Below are 25,712 nucleotides of genomic sequence, written 5' to 3'. Positions count from 1 at the left end.
GCCCGTCACCTCCGCGGACCTTTCCTTCCTGGGTGGTGTTTACGCGCGGACCTTTTCTTCCTGGGTGGTGTTTACGGGGTGGGGGGCATCAGGCGTGGACGAACTCATCCGACTTCCCAGGCCTGTGACATCTAACCTGAGCCACCATGGCGGAGCAGCGCCTTCCGGTACCCCGGCTTCGGGGCGTCTCACGGGAGCAGTTCATGGAGCATCTTTACCCACAGGTGAGGAGGTTTGCGGCGGGAAGCCAGGAGGGACATCCCGGATCCTTCTGGCTGTCCCTTCTGCTTTCTGGCGACCCGGAGAGTCGGGGGGGGGAAAGAGACCGCAGACAGCCGCTGCACACTGGGCGGCCCGGTGCCAGAGAAGAGGGCGGAAGGGAATTAAACGCGCTGGAGGAAACGGCCCCGCGTTTCTGGGGAGCAGGATGACCCGAGAAAGCTAGCCTGGCGTGAAGCGTTTTGCCAAAGCTCGCCGAGAAGGCGGCCTTGGCGAGAATCTTAACGCGTGTGGCTTTGCTTGGCCTCGCGTCCTCCTCTTCTACGAGTTTTCTTAAAATTTAGTTCAAAATCCCTCGCCCCTCTGTTGGTCCTGACAGCCCCTGACTGTTTCAAGGTACTAGAGTTTTGAAGTTAAATGTTTCAGTCTAAAGAGAGATTATAAGAGGGAAACCAATGGGAAACTTCCCGCACGTTTCCTCTGGTACAGGTTTTGGATTTAAACCTCGATCATAATTAAGACTTAACAAACCCTTTCTTAAAAAAAAAAAAAAAAAGAAAGAAAGAAAAAGAAAAAAACTAGCAGAAAGTGGTTAAATTTTTAAAAAGAAAGAAAAGGTTTGCTTTCAGGACTTTTTAAGAGAATCCAAGCTTCAGAATAACAGCGGACGGATTCTGGCGAACATTTGAAAGGAAAAGGTCTCCAAGGTGGTGTTACTGGTAGTAGGGGGAGGTTCGTACATTATGTTGCTGGAGCGGCCTGAAGGTCCCTTTGAGAGAGACCTCTGCTCACAACCCTTACAGAGAAGAATTTCCAGTCGAGTTTATTAAGAGTTTTTAAGTTCCTGCTTCCATAGAGAGATGCTTTGGGTAATGTTGTAGTTGCATCTGGTAAAACCGTAGGTCACTAAGGTTGTACAAGGCGGTTAAGACCTGTCTTTTTGCAGACCAGTAATCAGGAGGCATGAGTTGGAGGCCAGCCTGATCTACAGAGCAAGTCCCAGGACAGCTAAGGGGACACAGAGAAACCCTGTCTCAAAACCAAAACAAACCCAAAATATAAAAAGATGTGTCTTTTACTGCAGGTGGAGCTTTCGTCTTGCTCTTGAGAATCCTAGAGAATAAACTGGTCTACAGGTTCAGGAAAAGAGAGAAGCCATACCTGGTTATATACGCTTTGGCCTTAGGACATGGTTTGTTGCTATTAGAATATTCTTATTTGAAGTATTATTGCTTTATAAAAAGCAATATCATCTCAAGTAGGCAAAGTCCCACCAAAATTTGTTAACTGTGCTGGAATTTATTTATTTATTTATTTTTGGTTTTCAGAGAGAGGGTGTCTCTGTGTAGCCCTGGCTGTCCTCTGTAGACCAGGCTGGTCTGGAACTTAGAGCTCCACCTGCCTCTACCTCCCCAGAGCTGGGATGAAAGGCTTGTGGCACTACCCCCCGACTAGTTGTGCTAAATTCTTAACTCTCAGCTGGTGAGAGACTTCAGACTATAGCGTGAGGCTCTCCTCTCCCCTCCCATGCCCTTCCTGTCACTCTGCCTCAGGTACAGGAAGTCTGTTTGACATAGAACAAATCAACAGGAAAACACAGCAGGTTTTCATCAGTACGAACCAGACAGGGTCACTCCTACACTGACATAATTGATTGTTGCCCAAGGTTGAAACAGCAGCCAACCTACTTATACCAAGTGATTTCAGCTCTTGGTACAGTGCACAAACCACCTTTGTTTACTTTATAACTGAGCAATTTTTAGTTCACTGACAGCTTCATCGATAGATACAATAAATTCTGCTCATTTTCACTCCCATGGTTCACTGTGGTCCCCTCTCTCCTGTTGAAGTCCTTCTTGTCTCTTGTCTCTCCTACGTTCATGTCTCTGTGTGCATGACTGTGTTGCTTATTTATTCTTTGATATATAAAGCTATAAAAAAGAATAGTGTTGGAACTGATAGCAATAATTTTCAAAGTATATGTTTTTAAATGTGTAAAAAGAAAATATATAGTTTTTTCCCCCCCAAGACAAGGTTTCTCTGTGTAGCCTTGGCTGTCCTGGACTCACTCTATAGACCAGGCTGGCCTTGAACTCACAGAGATCCATCTGCCTCTGGCTCAGTTGATAAGGCTTCAGACCTTGAGTCTGAAGGTTCAGGGTTCAAGTCCCTGCTATCTCTTTTTGGCTGGGTGTGGTGGTGGTGCATGGTGCATGCCTTTTTTTTTTTTTCTTTTTTAAAGCAAGCCTGCCACAGAGGCCCACTCCTGTAATTCCAGCATAGGGGAGACAGAGGCAGGTAGATCCCTTTGAGGCCAGCCTGATCTACAAATCGAGTCCAGGAAAGCCAAGACTACAGGGCGAAATCCTGTGTTGAAAACAAAACAAAAACAGAAAGAACAACCAAATGAGTGTCTGGGGGCACTGTGAATAAAAGAATACAGGAATGGTAGGTACGAAGTGAACTGGCTGTCTGTAGAGCAAAAGTGGGCATCAGCTGGAAGAATGTGCTGAGAGAGCTGGCTTTTGGACGAATAGGATTAATATTTCACATTCTAAAATAATAGAAAAAAAAAAAAAACAGGTTTGAGAAGAGGCAGTTGGATTTCCCTGGGTGTGTGGCTAACTTTGTCTACATAGTGAGCTCTAGGCTAGCCAGGGCTACCTAGTGAGACTCTGTCTCAAACAAAACAGACACAAAATGTCAACAGAAGTGAGAAAGGATTTAAAAACAAAGCAACCCTAAAGTAAAAGAGAAATAAGAAGTGTTATGGGGAGAGAAAAGTAACCTGAGTTACCCAATGAACTAGTAGTTCTGAAAGTGTTTTCTGGAAATTCTAGAATTTTGCAAATGATTAAATATTGATGGTGGGAAATAAGTTTCACTGTTGAATAAAAAAAGTTGCAAAAATACAAACAGTAAAGGCTTAGATTTAACCTTGACATATGTATTATTCATATAATGCATTATATTTATATATGTACATCTGGTACATATATCGTAAGAAATAAAGATGAGTAATTGCATATCTAGATTTGTGTGTTTTTATGTTTCTTGCTCTTACCATTAAGAAGGCAGAAGTTATGATACAGCAGTAAAAGAGTCCTTTAGGGTAGATGGATATAATAAAAATACATTATACACACACATTAAAATGTCAAGAAAAGTTCCCAGTTAGAAGAAACTAGAGTTTCTTAAAGAAATGATGGATTTTAGGGCTGGGCAGGGAAAATAAAAAAGATAACTGTATCATCTTATTTTGCTATAAAGTAAGGAAATGTTTAGTTTTAAAAGTCACAGAAACAGCCCGAAGAGACCTACTTGTTCCATCTGCAATAATTTGAACATTAAAATTACACCAACAAAGCTGGAGGCTGAGAGACTGAGTAAGTGTTAGGGCCGAGGAGCGTGTCCCACCTGATGTGTCCTGGGAGCTTTACACCATTCCTTCTGTGGAACATTCCGCACTCAAATTGTGCAGCCCAAACTCCAATCATGGAGAAACTAGATAGACCCAAATCCAAGGGCATTCAACAAAATAATTGGCCTCTGTGCTCAGAAATATTAAGGTCATAGAAGACAATACAGCCGATGAGCCATCCCAGATGGGCAAACATCAGATCCATGATCACTGGATCTGCTGTGGCATCTCAGCCTGAATTCTGGGTCAGGGAAAGAACACTAAAGGAAGTTATTGGGATAATGAGCGAAATTCCCGTGTGCTTGGAGGTTACATCATAATATGTCAGTGTGGGATGCACCTTTGAAAACTGCTCTGTAAAGAGGAGCTTTGTTTTCAGATGACATGCTTAAGGTTCAGAGATACGAGGACACGATGTGAACAGTTAGTTCATCTGTGGTCTAGAAAAATTAGGTTTAATAATTTATCTGTCTTTATCCACTAAATTTGTGAGTGAGTAATAACACAAATGGTAGTACATTTGAAAAGTTGGTGAATTAGTAGAGATCATATGGAAATTCTTATGTTCTCGTATTTTTAGAAAGCTTAAAATGATAGCAAAATTAAAAGTTACAAAAAACAATGTAAAATTGAATTATGCTTTTGCTGTAAATAACACAAAAATACTTTAGTATTTGAATTTCCTTTGTTTGTTGATGAGGCTGTTTTGTCTTCCTAACCTTAAGTTTGTCCTAGGGATATGATGTAGATCATCTGTATGTTTTGGTAACAGCACACACTGTTGGATGCTTAAGTTAGAGCATCTTAGGCTCGTATCCAAGCCACACTCTGTTACCAAGGCAGCATTTATTTGATGGAGTGTTGGGATTCACAGTTGCTGTGTATTTCACCTTCATTGCAGAGAAAGCCTCTTGTGTTGGAAGGACTGGACTTGGGACCTTGCACAAGCAAATGGACAGTGGATTACCTGAGCCAAGCTGGAGGGACGAAAGAAGTGAAGATTCACGTTGCTGCAGTTGCACAGATGGACTTCATTAGTAAGAACTTTGTGTATAGGTATTTTCTTCTGAGGTTACTCTGGGGATACAAATTACTTTTTCAGACCTTTAAAAAATATTTTTACATCATTATATAAAGACCATGCTGCATTTCATCTTTAGTCTAATTTATGTAACCATGGAATAGCTTATTCCTTTTTAATGAGTACCTTAAAAGACAAGGAGTCTTCTGAGTTTATATAATTGTACAGAGATATTTCCACGGACTTATTTTTTAAATATAGGGTGCTCCTTGTATTCTGTGGAGTCATGGAACAGAGAATTTCTATTCTTGGAGCTAGATTGCCTCTAAAGTTGTGTGCTGTGTTCACTCAGTCTTTACTGACCCATTTCTGCTGCCATTACGCAGGGCGGGAACTTTTCTTAAAGGCTGGTGTTTCTTTCTACCTCTCAGAAAGCACAGGGCAGCCTGTATTTGGTGTGTGCTGTCTTGGTTTGGTAGCATTTAAGGCCCAGTTTTCTCCTGCTGCAGTGGCCTTGACGCTGACAGCTTCTTTCCTGCTTGCCGTGTGCTGGGCGGTGTCTGACGGCTAAGTCAGCTGCTGAGCGTCGCGGCTCGAGACCCCGCAGCTCTCCAGTGCTGTTGATTCCCATGCAACTCGTTAACAATGTCAGAAAAACAGCTTTCACATTCTGAGCCTGTGCAGTTCCCAGCAAAGTACATCTATTGAAAGACCCTGTTGTTCACGGTGGATTTGAGTGTAGAGATGAGCTAAATGGTTTCCGATGTCCGGGCCCTGCTCCTCTCGCCCGTGCTTTCCAAGCCCGTGCAGTAGTGGCCACAGCGCTTCTCAGTTTCCGATTGAGCGGTCACCATCATAGCCCTGGGTTACCTCACAGGCCACAGGCTGAGTTTAGTTGCCATAAGGTTTTCCAAGGCTAAGAACTTGGCACTTTTTATTCAATCAAAAAAGTGGAAGAAAGTACTGGAACGATGAGTACTTCTCAGCCTGTGGTTAATATTACTTATTTTCCGGAGTCTAACACCATAACAAATGCGTATTGAAACTTCATCTTGAATAGTTTTGATGTTTTTCATGTCTTTTAAACTTCTTAAAACTTTCTTTTCAAACACATACATTATGTAATAGTTTCTATTCCAGCTTCTTCAAAGCCTTTCACTGGAGCTGCTAAAAACCTGAAAAACTATTTTTGTGCAAGGAACAAAAGTAGACTATCAGTGTTTTGTTTAGCAGTTACTAGGCTGGAGGAAGGAAGGCCGGGGTTTAATCTAGAGAAACTGAAGCATGGTAAGTCTTATAGCTGCATATCACGCTGCGATAGAGCCACGTTGGCTTGAGTTGCTTTTCTCAGGTGTCTGGAGACCTGTGAGTGAGCACGCATTGGCGTGCATGTTGTCTTGTTTGCTGCTCCTGGTCCTCCACTGGAGGGGCACTGAGTAGGAGCGCCTGCAAGGTGCGAGCTGTCGCTGCGTAAGCCTCATGAACTCTGTCTTCGCCCTGTTCTTGTCTCATACACCTGGTGTTGCTCTCGGAAAGCAGCCATTTCAGACACAGAACTGGCCGAGGAGTTGAGGTTCTTTGTTTTTAATATTCACGACTTGTGTGTTGCTAAAGGCGCATTGCTGCTATTGTCACTGTTTTAGGTACTGTGCCAACACTAGATTGTGCTTCCCGTTTAAACTATAAGATAGTTTGAAGTAGATGTTGCTTATGACGATTTTACAGATGAGAAGGTTTAATAAAAGTAGCTGGCGGGCCTCATGAGATGCCTCAGTGGATAGAGTGCCTGTTGCAACCCTGAGAACCTAAGTTTGATGCCCCAGACACACATGGTAGAAGAACCATCTCCTGCAAATTGTCCTGTGACCTCCACACACATGCCGTAGTGTAAACGCATCTACCCACAGCCACCCCCTCACACACATATATAATAATTTGTAATTAAAATTAAATGATTTGTCTAAGATCATGTAGCTTAAAATAATAAAAGCCTGGGTGTATATTCAGATTTGCTTGTCACAGGCTCCAGGAGAATCTGATCGTCTCCCCTACTGTTCTCTGTGCTGGTCCAGAGAAAAGGCACTGTAATAGAAGACAGCTTAGAGCATTGCTGGCAGAGGAAGCCTAAGGCTGGGCGACTTCCCAACTGCTGTGTGGGACAAGGCTGTGGACAGGCTGAGGTTCTGCTTCTCTGGATGGACCTGCTCTGTCTCCCTCCTGCAGGGTCACTGGTCAGCCCAGCTTCAGGTTAGAAGCATCTCTTTGTTCTCCCTCGTAAGGAGGCTAAGCATGGGCAGTCACACCAGTTACACAGTGGCCGAGGCCCCATCAGCCTCCCCAGATCTCAGGAGATGCCTTGGCAGGGATGATGAGATGCGTATCACGAGACAGTGATATGGAAGCGCTGACTAGCAGTGCCACCCAAGTCTGGGAAAGGAGAGCAGAAGCTGCAGCAGGAGGCAGGGCCCTGCCTTGGCCTGAGGAGGTGGGTAGCAGACGCCTTTCCTTCCGTCGTGCCCACTCTACACCTTTCCCAGCAATAGCGCCAGCTCAGATTGGCACTCACACTCACACTCACAGGACCCACACTACATAGTGGGACAGAAAATTGACTTAGGTTTTCAGAAGAATACGAGGCTGGAAACAACATATTAAGAGAATGTTATCGGTGAGTTGTATAAATCCAAGAGTTATTTTTGACCAATCAGTGACAACTTAGCCATAACAGAACAAGACTATGGTACTGAAACTTACCCCTTCTTAGGTTAGTGTCCCCAGAGCCTTTAAGGGCCTTGTTCACACACTGTAACCAGGAAAACTACGTTCTGGGAAACAGTGTTGTCTGATATCATAGTGGACACAGAGCCTTTTCTATGTTTCTTGGAAAACAACAATACTAGGGGAAAGTAAGCTAGCCCCAGGTCATGATCTCATAGAGGAGAGTCTATAACTCTCCTCTGAATCTTCCCCTTGCACATGCGTCTCATGAGACTGGCAGACTTCCAGTGGGGATTGGAGGACAAACTTCAGGATGCCCTGCTGATAAGGTAGTCTTTTCAGGACTGGGAAATGCTTTAGCTTTTAAAATAGGGTTAGGACCAGGGTCTGGTGAAAGCTGCTGAGTCCATCTGGGAAGCGCTTTTGGTTCTGGAAGGTGCTAGGGTGACTGGAGCAAAGATAACTCTCTGACAAAGAGTGTGGTGTGATGGAAACGAAGTCCTTCCTAAGAAGGCTAACCATTTTCTCTAGATGCCATAACATGGCCGGTGGAGCAGGAGGGTGAGAGCAGCACTGTGCCCAGGTGGTGCCAGGAGGCGGGGGAGGCCAGGACGGCTTCACTAGTAACCTTCCTCCTAGTGTGACAGAGGCGGTTTGTCCCATTCACAAGACTTGTTAGCCACGGCACAGGAAGGCAGGTGGCAGTCAGTGTACTTGTTAAACTTGTGTACTTGTGTACTTGTTAAACTTTATTTTGATTTTATGTGTATGAGTTGCCTGCATGTATCTAAGTGCACTGCATGTGTGTCTGGTGCCGTGGAGGCCAGAAGAAGCCATTGGATGCTCCAAAATTGGAGCTCTGGGTGGTTGTGAGCCACACACATGGGAGCTGGGAGCTGGACACAGGTTGCCCTCGAGAGCAGCCAGTGCTCTTCAACACTAAGCCCTCTCTCCAGCCCCAGGTGTGTATTTTCAAAGTGCCCTGATACCATGGAACCATCTCTCTCAGTAACTTGAACGGAAGGAAGTGACCTTTGAAGACCTTTAAATATAAAAGATTTTACATTTTAAAATCTTTTAGTCTAAAACTTCAGGTAAAGGTCAAATTTATATAATGCTAAATGAATTTTGAATATTCCGAATTGCCTTCACATGGATTATACTAACAACTGGGTATTTCAAAGAGTGTGACACTCAACTGTGCTAAGGTTATGTGCATGGTGATGACATTACTAGTTGGTATGCTATTTTTATATCTAAGGATTCTGTTATGTTTATTTCAGAACCTTGCCTTTTAACAAGTTGGTCCAGAGAGCAGCCGAAGAAATACATAAAGAATTCTTCATATCAGAGGTAATTTCTCTTAGAAATAATTAATAGCCATAAGAAATGCATTTTTGCATATGTGTGGAGGTTTACATGGAGTGTCTTTATCAGTCACTCTCTACCTTATTTTGTATGAGGAAAGGTCTCTCGGAACCTGGAAGGCTAGCTAATCAGTGGGCTCCAGGGACTCAGTCTTTGTCCCCGGCACATACTGCACATGCAGCTGTTCCTACGTGGTGCTGGTATTGAACTCAGATCCTCATGTTCACCCAGCAGGCACTTTCTCCATCGAGACGTCTCTCTAGGCCTCCCTGAGTGGACTTCCTTGTAAAGGACCACTGGGCTGTTTTATACAAAAGATCAAAAATGATGACATATGTACAAGAGCTCTAATCTCTGGTAGCCATTATTATTATTTATATAGTTTTTGGTTTGTTTTGTTTTTCGAGACAGGGTTTCTCTGTGTGGCCTGGCTGTCCTGGACTTGCTTTGTAGACCAGGCTGGCCTTGAACTCAGAGAACCGCCTGCCTCTACCTCCCAAGGGCTGGGATTAAAGGCATGCGCCGCCACCACCACCGCCCCGCATGATAGCCATTCTTAAACTTTGGTTGGATATTCTGCAGGCTGTATCTCTGCTATTTCTTTGCTCTCAAACCTTGACCAAATTATTTTTTGTTTAAATAACTTATTTCTATGTGAAGATTAAAAACTACTTATTACATAACGTTTCTGTAAGGACTAACTGAATAAAATAATCTGTTCTTAGCAGTGTCAGCAGTGTGCCTGACACAGAAACTACTCATCACCTATTTATTATTAACCCTGATTCCTCTTAAAATAGCCTGCTGTCATACGCAAGATTCAGAGGTTAGTAGAAAACTATTTTCATATCTTACATTAACATTTCCATATTTTGGTCTGGAGAGATGGCTCAGAGGTTAAGAGCACTGACTGCTCTTCCAGAGGTCATGAGTTCAATTCCTAGCAACCACATGGTGGCTCACAACCATCTGTAATGCGATCTAGAGCACTGTATACATAATAATAAATAAATAAATCTTTTTAAAAATTCCATATTTTATTGTTACCAGTACTATTTCTTTTTTCTCTTTCTTCCTTGTTTTTTTTTGGGGGGGGGGAGTGGGGGAGGTTGGGTTTTTGGTTTTTGTGTAGCCCTAGCTGTCCTTGACTCACTTTGTAGACTAGGCTGGCCTCATACTCAGAGTGATCAGCCTGCCTCTGCCTCCCGAGTGCTGGAACTGAAGGTATGTACCACCCTACCGGGCTACCGGTACTGTTTCTTTTATCTGTGTAACACTTGTTCAAGATTAGAGCAGGATTCTTACATTATATCGTAGCTCTGAGTAATTTCCAGATTTAGACATCTGGGTCAGGCTTACCCGTAAAGTTCTAAGCTGTGTTGGAGTTGGAGTGATGCCTCAGTTGGTAAAACTGCACAGTAAGCATGAGGATGCAGGTTGGTCCCCAGCACAGGTGTGAGGATGCTGGCGTCCTAGCACACACTTGTAATTGTAGTGCTGGGAGGCAGGGACAAGAGGATCCTGGGCTTCACTGGCCACCAGCATAGCCAGATTGCTGAGCTGTCTCAGAAAATGACGTGTTGACTTCCATCCTGACCATGATCAGAATGTCTCTTAAAACTAGTCTTCATTAGTTACTCCTAAATACGGTAGCCGTTCTTTGGATGTCTGTCTTCATTGCTTTTAGGAATTTTTTTCCCTATCAAAAGTTTATGAATGGCACTGATTTAAATAGCCATGAAACATGCAGTAGAAGAAAACAGAGACAAAGTAAAGGGGTAAGTCTAAAAGTTACGGAACAGATCAACATGGATTCCCAGTTAAGTCAGATAGAAAGTTGACACTGAGATGGAGTCAGAGCATCAGGGAGTAAGTACTGCCTGTGGCAGGGAAGAAGAGGAAGCAGGAGAGGAGTTGGGGTGTATGGTGGGCAGCCATCAGACAGCTACACAGCTGGGGTGTGTGGTGGGGAGCCATCAGACAACTACACAGCTGGGGTGTGGTGGGCAGCCATCAGACAGCTACACAGCTGGGGTGTGTGGTGGGGAGCCATCAGACAGCTACACAGCTGGGGTGTGGTGGGCAGCCATCAGACAGCTACACAGCTGGGGTGTGTGGTGGGGAGCCATCAGACAGCTACACAGCTGGGGTGTGTGGTGGGGAGCCATCAGACAGCTACACAGCTGGGGTGTGTGGTGGGGAGCCATCAGACAACTACACAGCTGGGGTGTGTGGTGGGGAGCCATCAGACAGCTACACAGCTGGGGTGTGTGGTGGGCAGCCATCAGACAGCTACACAGCTGGGGTGTGTGGTGGGGAGCCATCAGACAGCTACACAGCTGGGGTGTGTGGTGGGGAGCCATCAGACAGCTACACAGCTGGGGTGTGTGGTGGGGAGCCATCAGACAACTACACAGCTGGGGTGTGTGGTGGGCAGCCATCAGACAGCTACACAGCTGGGGTGTGGTGGGCAGCCATCAGACAGCTACACAGCTGGGGTGTGTGGTGGGCAGCCATCAGACAGCTACACAGCTGGGGTGTGTGGTGGGGAGCCATCAGACAACTACACAGCTGGGGTGTGTGGTGGGGAGCCATCAGACAACTACACAGCTGGGGTGTGGTGGGCAGCCATCAGACAGCTACACAGCTGGGGTGTGTGGTGGGGAGCCATCAGACAACTACACAGCTGGGGTGTGGTGGGCAGCCATCAGACAGCTACACAGCTGGGGTGTGTGGTGGGGAGCCATCAGACAGCTACACAGCTGGGGTGTGGTGGGCAGCCATCAGACAGCTACACAGCTGGGGTGTGTGGTGGGCAGCCATCAGACAGCTACACAGCTGGGGTGTGTGGTGGGGAGCCATCAGACAACTACACAGCTGGGGTGTGTGGTGGGGAGCCATCAGACAACTACACAGCTGGGGTGTGTGGTGGGCAGCCATCAGACAGCTACACAGCTGGGGTGTGTGGTGGGCAGCCATCAGACAGCTACACAGCTGGGGTGTGTGGTGGGGAGCCATCAGACAGCTACACAGCTGGGGTGTGGTGGGCAGCCATCAGACAGCTACACAGCTGGGGTGTGTGGTGGGCAGCCATCAGACAGCTACACAGCTGGGGTGTGTGGTGGGCAGCCATCAGACAGCTACACAGCTGGGGTGTGTGGTGGGGAGCCATCAGACAACTACACAGCTGGGGTGTGGTGGGCAGCCATCAGACAGCTACACAGCTGGGGTGTGTGGTGGGGAGCCATCAGACAGCTACACAGCTGGGGTGTGGTGGGCAGCCATCAGACAGCTACACAGCTGGGGTGTGTGGTGGGCAGCCATCAGACAGCTACACAGCTGGGGTGTGTGGTGGGGAGCCATCAGACAACTACACAGCTGGGGTGTGTGGTGGGGAGCCATCAGACAACTACACAGCTGGGGTGTGTGGTGGGCAGCCATCAGACAGCTACACAGCTGGGGTGTGTGGTGGGGAGCCATCAGACAACTACACAGCTGGGGTGTGTGGTGGGGAGCCATCAGACAACTACACAGCTGGGGTGTGTGGTGGGCAGCCATCAGACAGCTACACAGCTGGGGTGTGTGGTGGGGAGCCATCAGACAACTACACAGCTGGGGTGTGGTGGGCAGCCATCAGACAGCTACACAGCTGGGGTGTGTGGTGGGGAGCCATCAGACAACTACACAGCTGGGGTGTGGTGGGCAGCCATCAGACAGCTACACAGCTGGGGTGTGTGGTGGGGAGCCATCAGACAGCTACACAGCTGGGGTGTGGTGGGCAGCCATCAGACAGCTACACAGCTGGGGTGTGTGGTGGGCAGCCATCAGACAGCTACACAGCTGGGGTGTGTGGTGGGGAGCCATCAGACAACTACACAGCTGGGGTGTGTGGTGGGGAGCCATCAGACAACTACACAGCTGGGGTGTGTGGTGGGCAGCCATCAGACAGCTACACAGCTGGGGTGTGTGGTGGGCAGCCATCAGACAGCTACACAGCTGGGGTGTGTGGTGGGGAGCCATCAGACAGCTACACAGCTGGGGTGTGGTGGGCAGCCATCAGACAGCTACACAGCTGGGGTGTGTGGTGGGCAGCCATCAGACAGCTACACAGCTGGGGTGTGTGGTGGGCAGCCATCAGACAGCTACACAGCTGGGGTGTGTGGTGGGGAGCCATCAGACAACTACACAGCTGGGGTGTGGTGGGCAGCCATCAGACAGCTACACAGCTGGGGTGTGTGGTGGGGAGCCATCAGACAGCTACACAGCTGGGGTGTGGTGGGCAGCCATCAGACAGCTACACAGCTGGGGTGTGTGGTGGGCAGCCATCAGACAGCTACACAGCTGGGGTGTGTGGTGGGGAGCCATCAGACAACTACACAGCTGGGGTGTGTGGTGGGGAGCCATCAGACAACTACACAGCTGGGGTGTGTGGTGGGCAGCCATCAGACAGCTACACAGCTGGGGTGTGTGGTGGGCAGCCATCAGACAGCTACACAGCTGGGGTGTGTGGTGGGGAGCCATCAGACAGCTACACAGCTGGGGTGTGGTGGGCAGCCATCAGACAGCTACACAGCTGGGGTGTGTGGTGGGCAGCCATCAGACAGCTACACAGCTGGGGTGTGTGGTGGGCAGCCATCAGACAGCTACACAGCTGGGGTGTGTGGTGGGGAGCCATCAGACAGCTACACAGCTGGGGTGTGGTGGGCAGCCATCAGACAGCTACACAGCTGGGGTGTGTGGTGGGGAGCCATCAGACAGCTACACAGCTGGGGTGTGTGGTGGGCAGCCATCAGACAGCTACACAGCTGGGGTGTGTGGTGGGGAGCCATCAGACAGCTACACAGCTGGGGTGTGGTGGGCAGCCATCAGACAGCTACACAGCTGGGGTGTGTGGTGGGCAGCCATCAGACAGCTACACAGCTGGGGTGTGTGGTGGGGAGCCATCAGACAACTACACAGCTGGGGTGTGTGGTGGGGAGCCATCAGACAACTACACAGCTGGGGTGTGTGGTGGGCAGCCATCAGACAACTACACAGCTGGGGTGTGTGGTGGGCAGCCATCAGACAACTACACAGCTGGGGTGTGTGGTGGGCAGCCATCAGACAGCTACACAGCTGGGGTGTGTGGTGGGGAGCCATCAGACAACTACACAGCTGGGGTGTGTGGTGGGGAGCCATCAGACAACTACACAGCTGGGGTGTGTGGTGGGCAGCCATCAGACAACTACACAGCTGGGGTGTGTGGTGGGCAGCCATCAGACAACTACACAGCTGGGGTGTGTGGTGGGCAGCCATCAGACAGCTACACAGCTGGGGTGTGTGGTGGGGAGCCATCAGACAGCTACACAGCTGGGGTGTGTGGTGGGGAGCCATCAGACAACTACACAGCTGGGGTGTGTGGTGGGCAGCCATCAGACAACTACACAGCTGGGGTGTGTGGTGGGCAGCCATCAGACAGCTACACAGCTGGGGTGTGTGGTGGGGAGCCATCAGACAGCTACACAGCTGGGGTGTGTGGTGGGGAGCCATCAGACAGCTACACAGCTGGGGTGTGTGGTGGGGAGCCATCAGACAACTACACAGCTGGGGTGTGTGGTGGGCAGCCATCAGACAACTACACAGCTGGGGTGTGGTGGGGAGCCATCAGACAGCTACACAGCTGGGGTGTGTGGTGGGGAGCCATCAGACAGCTACACAGCTGGGGTGTGTGGTGGGGAGCCATCAGACAACTACACAGCTGGGGTGTGTGGTGGGGAGCCATCAGACAACTACACAGCTGGGGTGTGTGGTGGGCAGCCATCAGACAACTACACAGCTGGGGTGTGTGGTGGGGAGCCATCAGACAGCTACACAGCTGGGGTGTGGTGGGCAGCCATCAGACAGCTACACAGCTGGGGTGTGGTGGGGAGCCATCAGACAACTACACAGCTGGGGTGTGTGGTGGGGAGCCATCAGACAGCTACACAGCTGGGGTGTGTGGTGGGGAGCCATCAGACAGCTACACAGCTGGGGTGTGGTGGGGAGCCATCAGACAGCTACACAGCTGGGGTGTGTGGTGGGCAGCCATCAGACAGCTACACAGCTGGGGTGTGGTGGGGAGCCATCAGACAGCTACACAGCTGGGGTGTGTGGTGGGGAGCCATCAGACAACTACACAGCTGGGGTGTGTGGTGGGGAGCCATCAGACAGCTACACAGCTGGGGTGTGTGGTGGGGAGCCATCAGACAACTACACAGCTGGGGTGTGTGGTGGGCAGCCATCAGACAACTACACAGCTGGGGTGTGTGGTGGGGAGCCATCAGACAACTACACAGCTGGGGTGTGTGGTGGGGAGCCATCAGACAGCTACACAGCTGGGGTGTGTGGTGGGCAGCCATCAGACAGCTACACAGCTGGGGTGTATGGTGGGCAGCCATCAGACAACTACACAGCTGGGGTGTGTGGTGGGGAGCCATCAGACAACTACACAGCTGGGGTGTGTGGTGGGCAGCCATCAGACAGCTACACAGCTGGGGTGTGTGGTGGGGAGCCATCAGACAGCTACACAGCTGGGGTGTGTGGTGGGGAGCCATCAGACAACTACACAGCTGGGGTGTGTGGTGGGGAGCCATCAGACAGCTACACAGCTGGGGTGTGTGGTGGGGAGCCATCAGACAGCTACACAGCTGGGGTGTGTGGTGGGGAGCCATCAGACAACTACACAGCTGGGGTGTGTGGTGGGGAGCCATCAGACAACTACACAGCTGGGGTGTGTGGTGGGGAGCCATCAGACAACTACACAGCTGGGGTGTGTGGTGGGCAGCCATCAGACAACTACACAGCTGGCAGCCAACCAGATCTCTGTGAAACCCTGTGCATAGGCTGTCCATCAAAGGGGCCTGCATAGGTGGCACTGTCTAGACCTCTTTGGTTGTTGCTCAAATGCTGAGGTAAACCTGAAGAAGTTGACAGCTAGCAGCCCAAGGCTAATGCAATAAGCACGGGCCCTTCCTTGATGGAGAACTGAGCAACGCCTCTTCACTCAATGACAGCTCAAATTGTGAAGAACATACTCTAAAGCCTATTTAAAGAATGGTTTCAATGTGGCACTAAAAATACGAAAACAGCTAAGTTGTAAATCTGTGGTTGTAGATTTATAGTTTAAGGCTGAATGAGATATACTTTGAAGTTTATAAAGCTGTACTGCTTTCTGGAAGGCAGCGTTCTTAGGTTGGACTCTGCCTCTGCTTGGTCTCAGGTTTCTGCTCTCCTAGCAAGTGCACAGCACAGGGTTGGTGTTGTTTTCCGCTCTCCTAGCAAGTGCACAGCACAGGGTTGGTGTGTTGTTTTCCGCTCTCCTAGCAAGTGCACAGCACAGGGTTGGGGTTGTTTTCCGCTCTCCTAGCAAGTGCACAGCACAGGGTTGGGGTTGGTGTTTTCCGCTCTCCTAGCAAGTGCACAGCACAGGGTTGGTGTGTTGTTTTCCACTCTCCTAGCAAGTGCACAGCACAGGTTGGTGTTGGTGTCTGTGGTGCTGGGAATAGATTCCAGGCTGCTGCAGATGCTGGGCCAGTGTCGGAACAGACTCAGAGCCCAGCCCTACAGTGACTGTTAGAGTCAGGTCTTATTTAACTACTCGGTAGTCAGAGCTGTAAATGATAACTTGAAACGACTTGTGTAATTTTCTTATAAAACGATGCATGTCTGAGTCATGCGTGATCTGACTCCTCAGAGGGACCTGGTGTGAGAATGCAGGTTGTTGGATAGGCACAGTTTGGCACAAAGTGGTTTCCTGTTTGGGGGTTTTTTGTTTTTGTTTTTTCTGAGACAGTTTCTCTGTGTAGCCTTGGCTGTCCTGGACTCTTTTTATAGACCAGGCTGGCCTCAAACTCACAGCAATCCACCTGCCTCTGCCACCTGAGTGCTAGGATTAAAGGGGTGTGCCACTGCACCTGGCTCAGTCTCCTGTTTTCTTAATGTGCTAAAGGATAAGGTTAGTTATCTCATTTTACAGTTGCATTAAGACGTTTGCTGTTAAACTCACATTTTATTGATCAAATGTTCAAACAGTGTAAATGAAGCGTAAGTTAATCAGGGTTTTAGGCGCTTGTGCTGCCTTAGGACTTCTTTATTTACTGTCTGGTGGATCCAGTCATGAGCAACTCTAAAGACATTTCTTTATGTGGCCACCAGGGGGCATCAGTAGAAAGGGTACGATAACTGAACTTTTTACATGACTTAACTAGGTCATTTTTTAAGATTTGCTCCTTTCTTGTTTCTTTTTGTTTTTTAATAACTGCTGGTGTATTTTTCTTTGGGGTGTTTAAGGATGAGAAGTACTACTTACGGTCACTTGGAGAAGACCCGAGGAAGGTAAGGACTGTGGATTTAAAGCAGCTACTTAAAATGTCAGCGAGCATTTTCACACAGCACTGTAAAGTAGGCGTACATCACTGTTAGGCATGCAACCCCTTTCATTGTCTTCTGTTTCTACTGATGATTTGTTCCACAGAATGAGAAATCTTTAAAGGTAGTTATTTAGTTACTCAGAGCTACAGAATCTTAGAGTCATCTAAATAATACACAGTAAGTATTGCTAACTATGTACAAATGGTACTTCAGCTAAGGAGCTACTTATCTGAAAGTACTGACGATGTATTAGATGAGCCTTTATGTGTATTAAAGCCAAACCATTAAGGCTAGACTAGATACAAATGGTATGACTTGCTGAGAGTAGACAGACTCTGTTAGTGCGAATGTTAGAGTTGACCGCAGTTCCTCCTTCACTGGAAAGGTTAGGTGTGCCACTGGGCTTTTCACACCACGGCCTAACAGACTTGCCTCTTTCCTCTTTGCTACTTTATGTGTTGGCGCCTAACAGTGGTCGTTCTGCCAGTGTTGTATTTATTAGTTTTTCATTTGAGTATTTTATCTGTCAATTTAGGATGTTGCAGATATCCGACAGCAGTTTCCATCATTAGGAGAAGATATTAAGTTTCCTGTATTCTTCACAGAGGAGCAGTTCTTTTCCAGTGTCTTTCGAATTAGTTCACCTGGATTGCAGCTCTGGACTCACTATGATGTACGTTACAAGAGCAGAAATGTGAAGGCTCAGAGATGTACTGCGCTTCCAGGCCTGACGTTGATAGCTTACGCTTACCGGCTAGCGTAGACATCGCGCCATGCCACTGGCTGAAACGTGGAGCTGTGAGCATAAGGGCAGGGGCAGTAGTAATGCGGAGTCAGCCTGGAGTAAAGCCTAGTTTCTTACATGATTCTCTGTGCTCTAGTTTTTAATTCTTCATCACAAACACAACAAATTATAGGTGCGGGGGGAGTGGGGACTGCCTCTGACATAAACCATGGTGCCCACGATTTGATCACGATTTGATCACTGCCCCTTGGCGTGATGACCTTGCGGGCACACAGAGGAAGGGACTGCAGGCCACCCTGGTGACACCTGATAGGCTGAGGTCAGATGGTGGGGAAGGAGCCCCCTCACCCTCCATCCCCCACCCCCACAGAAGTCTGGGGGGGGTGAATAGGGCAGAAGAGGGAGGGGATAACAATTGGGATGAAATGTAAATAAAGTATAATAAATGAAAAAATATAGCTAAAAGGGAGTTGTGGTTCACTGGCTGTCATTACTTAGGGGAAGTAGAGCTCATGGGGAAGGGTTTGCAAGAATCAGAATTGGGGTGTGTGAAGGGGTAGGAGACGCGTCTCGATCTGTGTGTGTCTAATCCATATCTCCCTAAGAACGTCACATGTCCCTGACTTGTACACACACAGGTGTAGACTTTGATGTCTGAAATAGATATGTAGATAGAGTAAGCATATTTTAAGTGCTGTTGTGTATAGTTTGGTGTTGGCAGCTGGAGAAGCAATAGGTTATTGCAAACCTAGTATATCCCCAGGTCCTTTTGGTGGTTTGAAATAGGAGTCTCATTTGGAATCCCTGGTTGGACTTGACCTTAGATCTTTCTTTCTCTGCCTCCAACTGGCAGGAGTTGAGGCTTGTGGCAGCACGCCACACTGCTGCCATGTATGTGGATCTTCTAGTTCATCCTAAAATGCCCAGGGGATTTCACCACGGTAACGCTATAAGTACATGAGACAGACATGACATCTTAGCGTATTTTCAAAGTTGTATTTGAATGATTGGTGAGAAAGTGATGTGCTTCATACGTTTTTAACTTACAGATTATGCTTTAAGTAGTTCCTTTGACCTTGTATTACAATAGAATATATAATGTTTTCCTTAAAAATAAGTGAGAGGAGCAGTAGTTGTAGTTACAGAGTTAAGGTTTGCTAAGGAAAGGGCTAGTGCTGAGAGAAGACTGCGTCAGTAGTGGTGCTCTGTGAGTGGCGGCCGTGCGCGTCCGCTCAGGGTGCCTTAGACCTTTACCTGAACAGTGCGCCTCTGCCTGCTAACATTCTTCACACTCTGTAGCAAGAGAAGCGTTGTACACACAGGGAAAGTTAGCAGTGCCTCCCTGAAAGGCATGCTATGGGAACATGCCTGACTGTAGTCCTCTGCAGATAGACCTTGTTGTGGGTGACGTATGCACTTTTCAACAGTAGCTATGTTGGTGCTTCCTGCTCAGGCCAGGGCAGCCCTCGACAACTTAGTAAGATAAATATTAAGCGAGGGCAACCTTGGGTGAGCTTTCATTATATTTCCACTTCCTGTCTTCTTAACTTGCTGGTCCTTCCCATGTTAAGAAGCATGGGAAGAGGTGTCTTCAGTAAAGACAGGTGTATATGCAACACACGCTTGCGTTGTTAGGTTTGAACTATGATTGTAAGAGTTTTGTGTAAGTCAAATCTCACAAAAGGAACAGGGTTTAGGTAACGTACACATAGTGACACATACCTGTGATCCCACCTGAGCTGAGGCAGGAGCATCAGAAGGCCAGTGTGGGCAGCACAGAGAGATCCTGTGAACAGCCCCTGAGAGAGAGAGAAAGAGAGAGAGAGAGAGAGAGAGAGAGAGAGAGAGAGAGAGAGAGAGAGAGAGACAGACAGACAGACAGACAGACAGACAGACAGACAGACAGACAGACAGACAGACAGACAGACACTGAGGCAGAGAGTGCTGATGAATAGGTTAGAATGGAGTTTTAGATACCGCTTACACATACTTCTTATTGATCTTTAGGTAATGGACAACTTTTTAATACAAGTGACAGGAAAGAAGCGAATCACACTGTTCAGTCCTCGAGACTCAGAATATTTATACTTATCAGGTATGATTTATTTTATGTTTCTAGAGTTTATTTGGCATTTTTAAATGATATGGGAAGGCCGCATTGTAGGATACTTCTTCCTAAGTATGCACTGTCCTTCCCAGTGTGTGTGTGTAGTGATGATCGCTGTATAAAAAGTGACTTTTCAAGGCTGGGCGCAGAGGCACACCCCTTTAATGCCAGTCCCGGGGAGGCAGAGGCAGGTTCTTGAGTTCAAGGCCAGCCTAGGCTACAGAGTAAGTTCCAGGACAGCTAGAGATACACAGAGTAACCCTGTGCCAAAAACAAAAAACAAAACCCAGAGAGGATCAGAAGTTTAAGGCCGTCTGTCCTCAGCTGCAAAGTTTACAGTCAGCCTGGGCTATGTGAGAAGCTGTCTCCAAAACCCAAAAAGCCAAAACAACAGCAAAACACAAGCAAAAACAAAACTTTTAAGATTATCTTACTGCATTTCAAGGATGATGGGTGTCTGTTGCCATGTTTAAAGAATGGGCATTGAAAATTATGTTAGGTTTCTGAAGAATAGTTCTCACAGTGTGAACACGGTAACTGAAAAGAATTAAGTGTCAAGCTTACGTTTGTGATTACTCTGTAAAATGCTGCCTTGGTTCAGTCTGTGTGGTCTCTCTTGGACCTCTCAGGTTCTAAATCGGAAGTGCTGAATATCGACAGCCCAGACCTGGCTAAGTACCCACTCTTCCCCAAGGCGAGGCGGTATGAGTGCTCCCTCGAGGCTGGCGACGTCCTGTTTATTCCCGGTAAGGTATTTTCTGTGTGCATCTGTGTCTAGCTATGCAGGAACACTGTGTCACAGCTGCCTGTAGTCTTCAGGACAGTGAGCTGTTGTGCAAGCTTATCCCTCCTAGCAGTGGGCTGTACCCTCTAGTCTAGGGATGTACGCGGCCGTTCCAGCTGTGTTAGGGACACCGCTGTATTCTCAGAGTGTATTTCTGTCATGAAGCAATCCATAACTTGTTAAGACAGTATTCTGAGTTATTTTACTAAATAACATGAACTAATACCCACATATCTGGGAAAAGATTATACCTGGTTGTTTTTTAAAATTATTTTCTTTCTAAAATATGTAGGCAGTTTAGAAACAGCAAATTTTGTTTGCCATTTCTAAAAGAAGATTATAGATCTTTATTGAATATCAAAATGTTATACCAACATAGGAAAATTTTTTTGTATATGGTTTCTGTGTCCAGTATTAAATAAGCATTAGTTTGGATGCTCATGAAATTTCCATGCTGTAACTATGATGCTATGATTAATATCTATTAATACTTAGGTGAATACTTGAAGATTATAAAGAACAAAAGTACTGGGCTTATTGACCAGTTTTATGTGTGTGATTCTGTTTGCTGTAGTTCATTAACCATCGATAGCTTTATTCAGTGCTAGAATTAGCTTCTGAAACATATATAAAAGATAAAAATCAGGTGACATACTTGAGGTTAGATTGTAAATTCCTTGAGCAAAAGAAACCATGCTCTTGCTAATTTTTATATTCCCTAGAGAGCAACACCCTTCATACAGCTGATACAAAATTATGCATTATTGACTTATTACTGTACTTTTTTTCAGCAACTATTCCTTCATCTTAAATCAGCAGCTATTCCTTTATCTTTAATCGATTGCCATTTTGTAAATTACATTTTTTTTGTTTGTTTTTTTGTTTTTTTGAGACGGGTTTCTTTGTGTAATAGCCCTGGCTGTCCTGGACTTGATTTGTAGACCAGGCTGGCCTTGAACTCACAGAGATTGTCTTCCCTTTGCCTTCTGAGTGCTGGGATCAAAGGTGTGCACCCACCCTTGTAAATTACATTTTTGATTTTCATGTCTTTAGGACATGATTAGAGCTATGTAGTTGTCTCTTACAGTTTATCTGGAAATTATTTATATATTTTTAATACAAAAGCAAGAGTTTCATCTTTAAATTTAATTATAAGAATGATTGGCTTGTTCTGTTATATTAATAAGTAAAAAAAGATTCTGAAAGACTTTATAATTAAAGCAAAACTGTTGAAGACTACTTTTATACATGAGTACTGTTTTCCCATGAGCACTCTTAGAATGTGTGCCTCTAAGATTTAAACCCTCCTTTCACAAGACTAACCATTTTTTGGCGTGATTAGCATTCCATCTGTTCCATTGAGGTGTTCTTTAATATTCTTCTAGCACTTACATTTTTAAAATGTTAGTTGAAAATGATAAACTTTCTAGTGAAAATGAAAAATAGCTAAATAATGTTATCACATTTCTTCTTTACCACCACTACCACCAAACGATTTGCTGTAGCTTTTCATAATTACCGTAAAAGAGCTGAAAAAAAAAAAAGAGGCTGGATCTAAGCTTTAGAAGTATAAAGGCTGAAGCTATAACGCATGCTAGCTTAGGTTAGGGGCCGGCTTGCCACTGGAACAGGAAGCGTTGGAGAACAAGTGCCGCACTGAATCACAGAGGACCAGGCACAGTCTTCAGATAATTAAACTGTTGTGTGTTCAAAACATTCCATGTTCTGTTGTGGTTGTGTGAGTCAGGAAGTGTAAATGTGTAACACAAAAGACTGCTCTGAATCAGAGAATCACAAAGCAAATACAACTTGATTATGTCTTTCAAGCTAGATGGGAAAGTGACAATTCCTAAGGAGTTTAGATCAAGGGCTGTGCTCCTGACACGGAGCTGGCTGCCGTTCACAAGTGAGTGACTGGAAACAGGGAGTATGCAGGCGGCAGGAGCTTTCTACAAAGACTGATTCTTACGCTGGCTTTATGCAACCCGTGATATTTCACTGATGTTGTTGTTGTTGTTGTTGTTGTTTTAACTGTAGGGTTTATTTTTAACTTTGTTTTTTTTTGTTGTTGTTGTTTAACTTTCTACAGCTTTATGGTTCCATAATGTAATTTCTGAAGAGTTTGGAGTGGGAGTGAACATCTTTTGGAAGCACCTTCCGTCGGAATGCTATGACAAAACAGATACCTATGGCAACAAGGACCCTGTAGCAGCATCCAGAGCTGTGCAGATCTTAGACAGAGCCTTGAAGACACTGGCTGAGTTACCAGAGGAATACAGGGATTTCTATGCACGCCAAATGGTCTTACGTATTCAAGACAAAGCCTATAGCAAGAACTTGGAGTAAAAAATGAACTAAACATAGTAAAATTTAAAAATAAATAAAAATCAGCTCAAGTACTTGAAAACTATATTTAAAGATGATTTTTAAAAATAGGAAAGTTGTCTCCGACTTGTGATATAAGTGGAGATACATATCTTTTTTTCTATATGGTAGAGTGAGAATGCTTAGTGGGCCCATTCTTAGCTCTGAGATGTAAATAACTAAAATTCCAGCATAATGGAAAATACACTGAATCACACTACCTAAAGTCTACTAATGGAACGACCTCTGGCCTTTCCAGCGACTCAGTGGTGCCACCAAAAGCTCGCTCACCCCACCCCCACCCCACTCTCTTTCAACCACAGGATTGGCATCATCATAGGTTGCTACCCTCGTGGTCATGGGATGGTTGCCAGTAGCAGCTGGAGCCTTGTGTGTCTTCATTTGTATGCAGTGGAAGGAGTCTGGCTGCAGGCCACAGGCACTGTCTTACATAAAGCCACTTTCCAGAGTTCCCTTAGCCAAAACTCTGAGATGGCTTAGGCCCTGTCCATCAGTTGTCATCACATGCTAGAAAATTACACACAAGAGTGGGATGCTCTTCCTTGAGGCACAGGACGTGTATGAGAGGGCAGAATGGTTTAGATATTAATAAAGCTTACAGGGTACTTTGAGGTATCAGAACTAAGAATAAGTAGATTGATGGTGTGATAGGTCATGGATCTATCCAAAGCAAATGTCTCATCTGATCTTGACCTTCCCTGCTATCCAAATGTTGTCTGCCTCTTCTTAGTTAATACTTACATACTTATTTTTCCCATCAAATATGTCTCTACTAGTTTTTCAAAGAAACACTTTTTTTTAAAAGATGAGAAACCCCACTAATGTAAACTTTGATGACAGTAAGGCATGTGTGTATGTGTATGCTCTGTACCTAATCACACTTAGTAACACTGGAAAACAACTATCTTTACTGAGCACGTGTTCACCCATTTAATCATATTTTTTTTTAATTTATTATGTATACAGTGCTCTGCCTGCATATACACCTGCAGGCCAGAAGAGGGCATCAGATCACATTAGAGATGGTTGTGAGCCATCCTGTGTTTGCTGGGAACTCTGGACCTCTGGGAGAGCTGACAGTGCTCTTAACCGCTGAGCCATCTCTCCAGCCCCATTTAATACATCTTAATTAAGAGGAAATATTTACTCTTAAGGATAGTAACTCACTCATTCATGTCCTGTTTACAACTAGATTAATTTAATTTCAGGCATTGAAAGGAAATTATAGACAAGAACGGACAAAGTATATAAGAATTATGACTTTTCCTAGGCATCTTTGGACTGAAATTATTGAGATGAACAAAGGTCAGATGTTCACTGGAAGTTCTTATTTCTAATGCGGAGTCACATAGAGGCCTGGGAACACAGTGGTAGAGCACTTACTTAGCGTGGGTAACTGGATTCAGACCCCAGGAGCGAAAGAGGTTCCATGGAACAGTTAGAATTCCAGCCAAGTTGACCTACACAGTCCTCACCTTCAGTGGCACAGAAGGAAACGGGAGGGCCTGTTTCTTCCCTTCATCTTGAAAATGTAGCCGACACAAGCCAGCCACAGGCAAGCACTAGTGCCTGGTGCTGGTTACTTTGTACTTCCTCCAAGGCTCCTTAACTCTTGCAGTGTATCTGCCGCACCGCAGTGAATCCTTTAAAATGTTTTAAGACAGTCTTCCTGGCCATACTTTTAAATAAAAATATTTTAACCTTAGTTTACGGCCAAATGAATAAAGTATACATTAACTGTAACTCGTTGGATTTGAGGTATTTTATTGCCGAGAAACAGATCTGAGGAATTAGCTACTCACCTTGGGTTGCATAGATGGTTCTGGTTTGCCAAGCTGCAACAGAAACCGCGATTACAGTGGTGGTGACCGTATTAATCAGAGCCCATTCTTTCAGCTAATTGAGGGCTTAACAAATTAGTTTTCTCCCAGCAAAATGTACTGCTTACTCTATACAGACATGGATGAAAAGTTAAAGTAGCAATGGGAGACAATGGCAGAATAGGATATAAAATAGGCAACGGAGGAGTCAGGCAGTTATGAGCATTGGCATACAACCTGTCCACTGTAATTACATAAAAACTAAAACTGCGGCAGTTTGTACAGTATGTTCTGTGTACATCTTTATGTAGAATGAGCTCTCCTAGGTACACAACCAACCCAGTGACAGCAACTGCCTCAGATGAGGCTGAGTATCACAGGGGAGTCAGGTCTGTAGCTTCATGTATTTTGTGCTCAAACACTATTAGCTTTCATGACATGATGCTAACAATACTTGGCATATCTTTACAGGATTTATTCCATAATTTCAGGATGTATGAAATACCAAGAGACAGTAAGCAAAGTTAAAATTCTTCCTTTTGTAGCAGCCATATGAACACTTGCATATGTCCTAATAACAAGGTCTATCTCATGCCTATAAAAAGTTGAATCTGTGGAGTAGGGGAGGTGAAGGGCAGGCTGTGGTAAGATCTGGGACTGTGGTAACAAGACTCTTTTCTCCAGTGCTGGGAAACATGGGGCAGGAGGAACCACAGGCTGGCATGCTGGTGTTAAC

At 46.2% G+C, this 25,712-nt stretch overlaps 1 protein-coding gene across 3 annotated transcripts; it reads left to right on the top strand.

The window, feature by feature from the left end:
• The first annotated feature begins 83 nt into the window (after positions 1-83).
• Positions 84-24,899, top strand: TYW5 (tRNA-yW synthesizing protein 5). Of its 3 annotated transcripts, XM_084779122.1 has the most exons (9): positions 84-224; positions 4,542-4,677; positions 8,663-8,732; positions 17,055-17,099; positions 17,490-17,520; positions 17,671-17,808; positions 19,888-19,975; positions 20,617-20,733; positions 22,861-24,899. In XM_084779122.1, the coding sequence occupies exons 1-9, from the start codon at positions 147-149 to the stop codon at positions 23,115-23,117; spliced, it is 960 nt and encodes a 319-aa protein (XP_084635248.1). In that variant the 5' UTR covers positions 84-146; the 3' UTR covers positions 23,118-24,899. The 3 variants fall into 3 exon arrangements, with proteins under 3 accessions (XP_084635248.1, XP_084635246.1, XP_084635247.1); XM_084779120.1 differs by lacking the exon at positions 17,490-17,520 and having other exon boundaries at positions 4,542-4,696; XM_084779121.1 differs by lacking the exons at positions 17,490-17,520; positions 17,671-17,808 and having other exon boundaries at positions 4,542-4,696.
• The last annotated feature ends 813 nt before the right edge of the window (positions 24,900-25,712 follow it).

Source organism: Acomys minous, assembly GCF_964271855.1.
Source record: "Acomys minous genome assembly, chromosome: 4".
Taxonomy (NCBI): domain Eukaryota; kingdom Metazoa; phylum Chordata; class Mammalia; order Rodentia; family Muridae; genus Acomys; species Acomys minous.
The sequence above is the reverse complement of the archived record's forward strand: the minus strand, read 5'-3'. Positions and strand labels throughout refer to the sequence as shown.

Excerpts from the sequence above, each read along its gene's own strand:
- TYW5 (XM_084779122.1), top strand. The coding sequence starts at position 147 with ATGGCGGAGCAGCGCCTTCCGGTACCCCGGCTTCGGGGCGTCTCACGG. Across the intron at positions 8,733-17,054 it reads AAGAATTCTTCATATCAGAG|GATGAGAAGTACTACTTACG; the intron begins GTAATTTCTCTT and ends GGGGTGTTTAAG. Across the intron at positions 17,100-17,489 it reads TTGGAGAAGACCCGAGGAAG|AGTTGACCGCAGTTCCTCCT; the intron begins GTAAGGACTGTG and ends TGCGAATGTTAG.